General features: G+C 35.6%; 1 protein-coding gene across 1 annotated transcript in view; it reads right to left on the bottom strand.

Moving 5' to 3' along the window:
* LOC141334337 (rab effector Noc2-like) overlaps window positions 1-12,798 on the bottom strand; it is a 72,183-nt gene that overhangs the window by 31,744 nt on the left and 27,641 nt on the right. The window contains exon 5 of the mRNA XM_073839392.1: window positions 3,363-3,525. Coding sequence (XP_073695493.1) covers window positions 3,363-3,525 — 163 coding nt within the window. The remainder of the gene's footprint in view (window positions 1-3,362; window positions 3,526-12,798) is intronic.

A 12,798-nucleotide genomic window follows, 5' to 3' on the forward strand; every position in this document is an offset into this window, starting at 1 on the left:
TGCAGCGATGTAGGATGATTTTGAAGTTGGAGGAGAAAAATAGCTTTTAGACATACCCTAACTGTCATGAACAGGAATACAACAAGTACACGCAGAGCTAGACCAAGACGAGCGTTTGTGGTTAAAAGGTATATTGTAAAAATTTTCTTTTTTTGAAAATAATTGATCATTTCACTAGATAAGACCCTTTTTTCTCAGATGGGATTGTTTAGAGCCCTTTGAACTGCATTTTGGAAGTTTAAACTTGGGGGCACCATGCATATCCTTTATATGGAGAGAAATCCTGAATGTTTTCCTCAAAAAACTATTTCTTTACGACTGAAGAAAGACAGACATGAACATCTTGGATGACAAGGGGGGTGAGTACATTATCTGTAAATGTAGTTCTGGAAGTGAACTATTCATTAATATTGCAGCTGCAATGCAAAATGTGCTAAAGATACTCGTCCAAAGTCAGGCAACACAAAATTTCGTAATTTGATACAATATTTCTATTAAGATATTTATTTTGGTAAGGAACAATGACTGGAAAAGTGTAAAGAATTCAAAAACGTGAAGTGTTTGTCATTTTCTGACCATAAAGAGTAGTTTAAATCCACAATTAACAGTCTGGTTTCTACAACTTTTACTCAGAAGCAAACATTTGCCTTTTAAACTTGAAAGAAATAAAGATTTGACATTTATTGTGATCATTTTCAATAGTGACGGCTTACTAATTCAGTGAGTTTGCTTCTCTCTGCTTCTCTAATGAACACAGAGAGTTCATGCAAAGATTTACAGTAAATAATGACTAATATATGGTGTCAATATGATTTGACAAAAGGCTGGAATACACTACACAACTTCTAAAATCTAATCACATTTACATACACTAACTGACTAAGGATTACAGACTGAAAATCAAGGTAAAATCTGGGCAAGAGACAAATAGTTTTTTTTTCTAGCTTTTAGAAAAAAATGCATGCTTTGTATAGACAACTTCTGGTACTTCTGCAACCTTTTTGAAGCATAAAAGTCCATTGTAATTACAAGAAAAGAAAGACGAGCACAGACAACAGTATATATAGCAATCTTCAGAATTCTATCTGTAAGAAAAAAAAGTCTGGAATAACATGAAGGCAAAAATCACATAGATGCACTATCCCTTCTGAGTTCAATCTGGGTAAAAATTACAGTGAGAGTATGGAGAACCCCTAAAGCAATACTCTGATCTGATATAATGTCAGAAATGTTAGAATACACATCAACTTAAGAAGCCAAACATAGCAATATACAGTCAAATATGGCTCACACAATTCACTGTTGAACCTAAAATGCTACAAAACCCTCTGAAAAAGGTCAGGAAGGTGACGTTCCTGAATCAACATGTGCGCTTTTATCACGCTTCATTCAGTAACAGCCTCTGATACACTCATGCATAATAGCAGCAGCTGGTATGGAGGTATTACTCTACGTTAGTCCCACCAAAAGCCTTTCAGACCTCATTTATTCAGTCATCCTTTAAATGGATACAGTCAGAAAAGGTGTCCACCTCTACGACACTAATGCATCTCATACACCTCTCGCTCTCAGGCGCGTGTGGACAGCACTAAGCCACATTTGGTGCTCTAAGGCTGGTTTAACAAAAAAGGAAAATACATATGAATTGCAGTCCAGGAACATATGAACAGATGTGCGCCTGCCAATGTGAAGTGCTCCATCCATACATCTTTGTAAAGCTATAAAGCGCCACCATATGTGGAATTGATGAACGTTCTTGAACATCTTATTTGCATGCTGGAGATAATCAAATGCATGAGAAACAGTGTGACTGTAAACTCTGATGGGCCACAAGTTTTATTATATGTAATAAAACACAGATATATTGGTCCTCTGAGCATCTTTACAGTGAGATGCAACAGCGCTTGAGGGCTGCTGGTTCACATGCTGTAGGACTCCTTCTACTGCCTAATTCTTCTGATAAGTAAGCTTATCACACACTGCAGATGGGTCCATTTAATTCATGCCATGGCAATTTATTTTTTACATATATTTCATTTTTCATCCTCTCTTAAATGCATTTCTGCAAGGTTAAGCAGAACTGTGCCTGGAAGCTAGGAGCGTTTCAGCCTGAAATGGATGTATGAGTGAATGTTTATTTGGGGAAGGGTTAAATGGGGTCGCCTTAAGATGGCTAGCTCATTAACAGCGTAACAGAATGGGATGTCCCATCTCAAGTATAGAAATGACTAAGGGGTGTTTTAATAAGCTAACTGACCTTTAGATCTATAGCCTCACCAGTATATTTAGATAGCTGCTACAATGGCCTAATTACAGACACAGTATAGAGGTTTAAAATGTTTTCTTAAAATACCAATAAAGCGTGGGTACATGCTAGCAAAGTACATCCGTCACACTTTATTTTAAAGGGGTATTTCAAAATTTCAAAAATGAAATTTATTCCATGATTAACTGACACTCAAACCATCCTAAGTGTACATATTTTTTTATCCCATTAACTAAGAGTTTTCCCTCAATTAACTCCTAATTTTAGATTTAGGGATCTAAAATATTGTCATGCAGAATAAGGCATTAATATGTACTTTTTTTTTTTAATTGGTTTGATTCTAAATGTGTGGTTGTGCTATCTTGCTTATCTACTGCAATGGCTTTTTTATTTTTGTATAAAATATTCAGGTTCAATATAGAAAAAAAACAGCTTTTTTTTTTTAAATATACGTTTGTTGCTACAGCAATAAATATACGCTTTGTTAAACAGCAGTTTACTGAACAAACTCTGGCTTTGTTTTTAAAGGGATAGTTCCCCCAAAACTAAAATTCTATCAATAATTACTCACCCTCATGTCCTTACAAACCATGTAAAACATTCAGTTTATCTTGGAACACAAATTAAGATATGTTTGTTTAAATCTGAGAGCTTTCTGACCCTGCATAGAGAGCAACGCAATTACCACGTAATTTTATGAAGCTAAGTCATAACTCCAGCTCCTGCATCACACATATGCATTGTGATACTCTCATGAATGTGTCGAAGACTGACACGGATCAGAAAAAAAATTGCACAAAAAAAAGTATTCTTAGCTTTATAACATTACAGTTTAACCACTGATGTCACATGGACTATTTTAACGATTTCCTTACTACCTTTCTGGCCCTTGAACATGGTAATTACATTGCTGTCTATGAGGGTCAGAAACTCTCGGATTTCATCAAAAATATCTTAATTTGTGTACTGAAGATGAATAAAGGTCTTACGGCTTTGGAAGCTCTGTGCATTCCATAGAGAATAGAATAGAATAGAATAGAATAGAATAGAATAGAATAGAATAGAATAGAATAGAATAGACACATTAGCATCTAACCTTTGCTTTGAGCCCATGTGTAGCTGATTGGTGCACTCCTGGCCACCGGCAACTGCTCTCCTCTTTCTATTACTGGCTTCCTGTTATCTAGAATTGAATCCTTAATGGGACGAATATGCTTCGGCAAGGCTTTGTAGAACCAGGCTCCAGAACGTTTCCACACCTTTGAAGAGTAGGGAAAAGGAAAACAAATTAAGCACAGCTCAGTATGGAATGATTTAAAGCAGGTACTTAAAGACGTGCCGTTGTGACAGAATGCTCATCTGGAGAATCGAACACTGCTTTTAAACTTCCCGCTATAACTTACATTAATCCCAACACAGTACAGCTGTCCGTCTAGCTATTTAGTATACTTTCAAACCATGAAGTGTGTCATTTATGTTAAAACACCATTTAAAAATATACATATTTCAGCAATTTCAGCTATAATCAATTGTAACAGAGAGAATATGTGGTAGAAGCACTATCTTGCCAATTCCATTTGGTGCTTTAATGGAGGTCTCAATGTGGTCAAAAAATAGCTGTTCTCATTCGTGTTCATTTCAAACCACAGAACCTAACAGACAAACAACCGCAACATCCAGCCATTCACTGAATCAGTGCGACTTTCAAAACAGTGGCACTTAATCAATTGACACACACCAAAAATTCAAACAATCCCTTCAAAACACATTACCCCTGTGAAACAACCACCGTAATGCTCTGTAGGTGTTCTGAGCACACTACAGTCTGGTGCCAGTCACTCTCTCACGATGATATAACAGCGAGAGAGTGCTGTTCGGCAGACCAGGCCCTGCAGTAGCCAGGAAGACAATTAAGAAGTGATGGACAGCAGGCTCTGAAATGTCAGGGCTGACAGCAGCTGCTGGAGTCTTGGCAGAGACCATCTCCCAGCTGTACCTGATCACTTACCATCTCCATTCAAACAACCACTGACCAGACAAAATAATGCAGATCTAGCTTGCAGGGTCAAACGATCAACATTAGATATCGCCTCTAGTTTTCTTTGCATGTTTGATGCACACATCAAAAACTTTGAGCATACAGTAGACAAAAAATCTTTTGTGTTTAGTGCAGAAGCCAACAAGGAAGCAACCATTTTGTATTCCCCAGGGCAGCAATTTCTGCCACCTAGCAAGGGGGAAAAGTGCATTTTAAACTACTCGTGCAATCAGCTCATTCACAGTGAAAAAAATAACTTGCACAATCATGAATAAAGGGTGTGAACAGTCATTTTCCCAGAACTGAGTTTTATCAGTGGGAGATAACATGTAATTTAGAAAAATGATCCACTTTGATAGTGGAACGAGTGAATGCCATGAAAACCAGCCTGCAAAGCCTGTTTTTGCCACCTTGTGAGTGTATAACACCTTCTGTTTTATAGATGTTGATATCAGTGTGCAGTCTGATTCTAAGTGGAAAAAAAAATGCATTGATGTACTTGGAAACACAACATAAACCCGCTGAAAATAATATAAATGTAAGCTTCTTGTGTTTTTGAAACCACAAGATTAAAGAGAAGTTGATGTAAATTGTACTGAGCAAAGAAAACGTTCCTTTGATACTAAAGTGGCACAATTTTCCTACGGCCTTTCCGTTTTTATAAGCTCAAAACCTTCACTGACAGTGAAATGAAAGACATTATAAATGTACATTATGCATTAACATACATATATGACCATAGGGGGAAAATGTAAATGTAGAATTGACTAGATGACTGCCAGACTTCAATAAGAAAGATTTAACAGTACAAATGACTATTTAAAAAAAGGAATCTAGCAGGAGTCAACTTTATAATTTTTTAGTTAAAATACTTCCTCCTTTTCTAACCTAATATGAGACAACTGGGTCAACTCTAAAAGCGATTGCCATTTGTGTCTGTCATGTACAGTCATTGTCTATATATATAAAAAAATATATATATTATTATTATTTTTTTTTTTTTAAGATGTATTTTTTGGCATTTGTACCTTTATTGTGATAGGACAGATCAGATATGACAGGAAGTAAAGTAGGAGAGAGATAGGGGGCGGAATCGGGAAAGGTCCTTGAGTCGGGATTCAAACACGGGATGACTGGAGCTATCCGAACGTGAAAAGACCATGTGTAAATGCCCTCCGAAATGCATTTGAGACAGATATAAATACGATCGCTCAAACCTCTGCAGGAGGTGGTCTGGACTGCATTCCAGATGAAACTGGACAAGTATAAATGCATCTGGTTGTTAAAACCACATACGCAAATTTTACTCCTCCCAAAATATTAAAATAATAAATGTGTAAGAGCGTTTTATAGGCTATCTGGCATTTTATAGTCAGATATGACAGCACTAATGCAACAACCAAGCCGACACACAAACTGCCACAAATGAAACTGAAAGTAAGTTGCAGACGCGCAACACACAATCATTTAAAGTAGTTAGACTAACCTATCTTTCCAGTGCTGATGCCGCGCTCTCTCCTGTTGCAGTCTTTGATCTTGAAATTAGAAGGTAATTAATAAAATACAGTGCTAATCTGTTGCTTTTGTTGACGTGAACTCTGTTAAATTTAAATATAGCATGGGAATTCAAGGCCGGATTTATATCTGTTTAGCAAAGACACATTTATGTGGCCAAGTGTGAATAAAAACAAATCAGATAGATATCCAATCAGAGAAAATGCATGAAGTGACCAGGTGTAAACAGGCCTTTAGCGTATACCATTATAAACTTGCTCAGGTGCAAGCAATCAGATTAAACACCAGGCTAATTGCCCCACCTGACATCAATAGTAGTGGTGTTGATTACTCCAGAATGAAACGAGCTGTTTCTTGAAGATTCCACTGTTAGTCGAACACTGTACAGCAAATAATTCACTATTGTTGGGAAAGTGCTATCAAAAGACCTCCAGGATAAAGTTGTAGAAAGGCACAAGTTAGGAGGTAACACTTTACAATAAGGTTCATTAATTAAACATTAGTTAATGTACTAACTAACATGAACTAACCATGAGCAATACATTTGTTACTGTATTTACTAATCTTCATTAACGTTAGTTAACGAAAATACAGTTGTTCATGTTAGTTCACACTGCATTAACTAATGTTAACAAGATTTTAATAATGTATTAGTAAATGTTGAAATTAACATTAACAAAGTTTAATAAATGCTGTATAAGTGCAGTTCATTATTAATTCATGTAAACTAATGTTTTTAACTAATGTTAACTAATGAACCTTATTGTAAAGTGTTACCAGTTAGGACAAGGCTATTTCAAAAATTTCAAAGGCTTTAGCTATTCCTCTGAGTACTGTTCAAAGCATCAGAAATAGTGGAAAGTGTATGTCACCACCAGCACATTGCCTAGAACAGGCCATCCATCCAAAGTGGATGACAGAGCGAGGAGGACATTGATAAAAAAGCATGGTGGTGGCAGCATTATGTTATGGGGGTGTTTCTCTTCAGTTGGGACTGGGTGATTGGTCAGGATTGAAAGTAGAGGTCGACCGATATTGGTTTTTACCGATACCGATACCTAGGTTGGACCACACTGGCCGATACCGATTAATTAACCGATAGTTTTTGAAAATGGATACTGAATGGCAACTAAAATAGTGCTCTACTATTTTTTTTTTTAAAACTGCTAAACCATACTTTTGCAAATTAATAAAAAATATTAATATTAATTATATATTGATCATTAAAGTGAATTCATAGTTCATTAATGTTAACAAAATAAACTTCAAAATTTAACAATATATCAGTAAATGTTGAAATTAACACACTATAACAAGGAACAACACTTCTATTCTACAGCTTTCATCAATCTTAGTTGATGTTACAAATGGGCTCATTGTAAAGGGGTGGGAATCTTTACATTTTAACAATATGTAAAATTGCAGTTTCAATGTTTTTTGTTTATATTTGGAATCTCTGTATGTCAGTACTGCCATCTTAAAATTAAGATTCAATTTAATTACGATTTTCAATATCAACTAAATATAACCATCCGTCACATTCTCAGTTTTCAATATTACTGCACATGGCTACATTTTCATATATATTTTATATCAAATTTATTTTGTGTAAAATGTACTATATATATATATATATATATATATATATAAGCAGGCTACTTTTTAAAACAATTACTTATTTAAAATAAGTGTTCTTCAAGTATCCGAAAGTTTACATAAAATAGTTATTGGTTTTTTTTTTTCTCGTTTGATTAAAACAAATGCACAGATCTATTTCGATATATCAGATGTTTTGTCCTGCTCTGAAAACATACTTGACTGTGTGTACATCAGTTTCGTATAAAAGTATTCGAAAATGCAAGCGCATTTAACCGAAGCCGCAATCGAGCTTTTTAGGACGAACAAACACAAAGTGCAAGTGAAAGTCTGTCAGTGCGCGAGTTTAGTGCATCTAATAGTATTGCATTACAAACGACAGAAATGAAGGCATATGTAAAGTAAAAACGTGTGGAAGCACACACTGTCAAGCAATGCGCACGTGTCTCACAGTGAAAATTCTGTGCAATGAAGCCCGCCGCGTTTCTGGCTCACACACGTGCCATATACGGGGAAAAACACAAGCTCGTGATTGCGATGCATCGGAGAATTGATTTTTCACCCACCCTTAAAGGGGCTAAATGTAACTTTTTCCCCAAAAAATAAACGTAACAATAGCCTTTTTATTTGACCATTTATGACTCAAACATCTGATGAGCATACTGACACCTTGTCAGCTCACAGTGGGTGCACCTATAAGCCTGTATCCTATTTTTCCTATTTTCTGTCGGGTCGGATTTTTCGTGCGCTGTCTGCGGATGTGACGTCAAGCGCGTTCATGTTAAACGTTTCAGATCACTCTGCCACCACCGCTAGTCATATATATTGCAAAAAAACGTAGTTTCTCAAACAATATATGTATTTGACTGTTCTTACCTCTGTAAACATAATGTTGACTTCTTTGCATCGGATAACTTGTGAAGTGTGTACGTACGAGCGCGCGCTGCGAGAGCGAGCAGAAAGGAAGAGCAGTTCCGTTTTTTGGCCACAGGTGTCAGTCGCGAGTTTAAATTTCAGAAAGTTACATATAGCCCCTTTAATGAAACCGGGCAAAAGTGCAGTGCTGCTTTGCGCGGACAACAGGTATCACAAACACATCGGATACTTCGGTCAACCTCTAATTGAAAGGAAAATGGATGCTGCCAAGTACATCCTAATTCTTGAGGAAAAGCTGCGTTCCTCTGCTAGACAGCTGAAGATGGACCGGTCATTCACCTTTCAACAAAACAATGACCCTAAACAGACTGCCACAACAATAACGAAATGGTTTAAGGATAAAAATGTGAATGTCTTTGAGTGGCCAAGTCAGAGCCCTAATCAAAAATCTGTGGATGGATTTGAAGGGAGCAGTCTATTGCCGCTCACCACAAGATTTGACTAAAAGTTGAGCAAGTCTGCAAGGATTTTCCCCAATCAAGGTGTGCAAAGGTAGTACAGACATATCCAAAAAGATTGATGCCTGTAATAAAAGCAAAAGGTGGCTCTACAAAGTATAAAATCAAGGGGCTGATGACTTTTCCAACCCTGTTATTCTAGTTTTTGTTTTTTATTAATTTGCAGAACTGTTGTGTTTTTTTCTTTCATTGGTTTGATGTTGTAAGACCAACATTGTAAATACAGCTGGAAAAGTTTGATTTCTGGCTGTATGATAAGTAAAGTAACTGGGGTTTAATGATTTTCTATAGGCACTGTATATGTGTAGGGGGAAATATTCATCATTAGTTTCCATGTTTTCCCTTTTTACAGTAAACTACCTAACTCATAAAACAACTTTAACTGCTATGTGTAGGCATAATTATGCTCCAACATATATTAAAGTGAAGTGTATGAATGTACACTAAATTATACATTGCTGTTTAAAAGTTTGAGGTCAGTAAGTTTTTTTTCTTATGCTTATATTTAAGCATAATCCCAAAAATCAAAAATCCCAAAGACTAATATTGTTAGAAATGATTTCTATTTTGAATAAATTCTGTATATTTTTTTTTTTTTACTTTTTATATATCAAAGAATCCTGAAGAAAAAAAAAAAGAATCACAGGTTCGAAAAAAATATTAAGGAGCAAAACTGTTTCCAACATTGGTAATAAAAGTAATAACTTAGAATGATTTCTGAAGGATCATGTGACACTGAAGACTGGAGTAATGGCTGATGAAAAATCAGCTTTGCATCACTGAAATAAATTCTATTTTAAAATATAATTATGATCTGTTTTTTAATCAAATAAATGCAGCCTTGATGAGCATTAGAGATTTAAAACATACATACAAACAAACAAACAAACATAACATTAAACATTTTACTGTTCCCAAACTTTTTCCACAAAACAAATTACTAAACTCGGTGACTCTATGGTAGTATTAAACCATTGCACTTCTTTTTATTTGGGATTGGATGTGTCTCAGCGGGCAAATGGCAGATTAGGGAGTTTTCAGAGAACAAATATTTTGTGTGTTTGGGCTCACTAGAGGCCCAGAAACTACACACATCAGATTTAAATGACAGCTCAAGTCATGAATGATGCAATAAGCATTCAATTAAAAAAAAAAAAAAATAAAGCACCACCTGTATCTAATGCATCTCGGTCGCTTAAATCATCACATTAGGACACATCATTGGATGATCTGCAGTTACTATTCCCCAAACTGGGGAGAAGTGCGATGGTAAGAGACCATTTGGAAATGTGTATGTGTTATTTCAAGGTCAGTGAGGAGTAGTGAAGATAAAATATTGCGGTAACCATGTGACTGTGTACATAAATATCTAGAGACTCATTATCTCCAGGCATATACTATAGGGAATGAAGCATTCTTCTTCAACAAACACACACAGAGCATTCCATCATACCAAACGTAAACTCTTACAAACACAAGAGAGAGAGAGAGAGAGAGAGAGAGAGAGAGAGAGAGAGAGAGAGAGAGAGAGAGAGAGTATGTTGTCCTTAGTATGAAAAGATGGCTCTCAAAATCATATGGTCATTGTTGGAAAGGGTTTAAATACACAAAAATGCTGGAAAACCAAAGAATTTGTGGGACCTGAAGGATTTTTCTGAAGAACAGCAGGCAGTTTAACTGTTCAGGACAAACAAGGGACTCATGAACAACCAATTCAACTATTATTTTCTGTTGTGGACTATATGTAAACATCTTTTATGTGAAATATCTTATTCAGGTCAGTACTAAATAAACATGCATTTTGTATGATCCTACTTATTTTGATAAAATAATTAACATTTTGCAGATTCTAAAAGGGGGTGTAAACTTTTGACCTCAAATGTATTTTATTATTAAATCAAAACCGTTTTATCAACCTGACATTATTCTCCCCGATGAAATCTCAAAATAAACTTTAATTTAAAAATTAATAACACGCTCATCATAGAAACTGCATATTTAAATCATTATACAGTATGTATTAATTGGATTTTTAACGTATTGTTAAATGAATAGATCCAGACCAAAAAATAAAAATTAACTGACCTATAAAATATTTAACTTACAGTAGTAAAAGGCAAACCCTTAGCAAAATATGCTTGCTATATAAATGGCTGTTGCAGACCTCGGAAGTGACAAGACAAATTACGTTGTGATGGAAAACACATGGGCTTTTATGGGAAAATATATGACATTGTTTTGGTCACATGGCTGTGCAACATTCATTAATGTCCGTGGCTATAAGAGGGAAGTAAATTGCCCTTGTCATACAACCCAATAAATTATAGCTCAGAGCTGGATCAGATCCCATTGGCTAGAATGAGGTTTAGGGGTGTGGCCAGTAACACCAACTCATACTGTAGCTCTGTTCTTTTTATTCGCTCTGTACCAGTACTTCAGAGCTCAGGGGTGATAAATAACTGAACATCTCAGGACGACGCACCTGATAAACGTACTTTTGTCTTCAATAATTACAGTGAGCATCACAATCCTCATCACACATTGTGCTAGCTAGCAATTTATTTATTTCTACATCGGACAAATTTAGGATATGATGAATGAAAGGCAAATCGCCCTGAACAATTTCCTCTTGGCATTTTAATTAGTCTTGTGATAGCATCACTAATTTGAATGGGGAGGCAGCGTTTCGTGAAATTAGTTTTTGTGGCTGGTGGGCGCGCAACCACTGGTGACCAAAAGCACCGTTTGAGCCCTGTGCCCCAGGACAAATCAGCCAGAACTTTATTAGGCCACCCAGGACCAGAAAGTCTCACATGAACAAAAACTTGTGGAGCAGAGATCTGGTGGTTGTAAATGTCAGTCAAAGCTGGGCCAGGTGTATTTGACACTAAATTTTAAATTACATCATTATTTCATCATGTCATTTCAAACCTGTAAGGCTTTTTCTTCTGTGGAACACGATATGTGAATTTTTCAAGAACAACCTGGGTCTCGTTCTTTTAAAATTCTATTTTCTTTCATTCCGGAGCTAAAAAAAAAAAAAAAACATTTTTTAAAGGGATAGTACTCCCAAAAATAAAAAAAAATTGCTTCATGATTTCCTCACCCTCAAGCATCCTAGGTGTATATGACATTCTTTTTTCAGATGAATATAACTGTTATATTTAAAATGTCCTGGCTCTTCCAAGCTTTATAATGGCAGTGAATGGGTGTTAAGATTTTGAAGTCCAATAAAGTGAATCCATCAATCATACAAAGTGCTCCACACGGCTCCTGGTGGTTAATAAAGGCCTTCTGACTCAAATAGATGCATTTGGGTAAGAAAAATATCCATAAAACTTTATAAACCATAACTGTTGCATGCACATTTCAGAGGATGGCATAAGACGTAGACGTACGCTTCGGTGAGATGTGACGAACACGGAAACGCAGAGAGGAAAGCTAGACATTATGGTTTAAAAAGTTTTAAATATCTATATTTTTCTTACCCAAATGCATTGATTCGCTTCAGAAGTCCTTTATTAACTCTCTGGAGCCGTGTGGAGTACTTTTTATCATGGTTGGATGCACTTTATTGGACTTCAAAATTTCAACACCCATTCACTGCCATTATAAAGCTTGGAGGAGCCAAAACATTTTATAATATAACAGTTATATTATAAAATAATATAATATAACTGATTTTATTCATCTGAAAGAATAAAGTCATATACACTCAGGATGGCTTAAAGGTGAGTAAATCTATCTATGAGGAATCTATCCCTTTATTATTATCAATGTTGAAAATAGTTGTGTTGATTATCATTTTGGTGGGAAAACTGCGAAGAAAAGACAGTTCCAGAGGACCAAATATTTTGTAACATTATAAATGTTACTTTTAAAAAAATTGTATGCATCCTTGCTGAATAAAACTGTTAATTTCATTTTAAAAAATGTAACTTCTCAGAATTCAACAAAAAACCATCCACATTTTAGCATGTTCCTCATAC

This window comes from Garra rufa, chromosome 5 (assembly GCF_049309525.1).
Source record: "Garra rufa chromosome 5, GarRuf1.0, whole genome shotgun sequence".
Taxonomy (NCBI): Eukaryota; Metazoa; Chordata; class Actinopteri; order Cypriniformes; family Cyprinidae; genus Garra; species Garra rufa.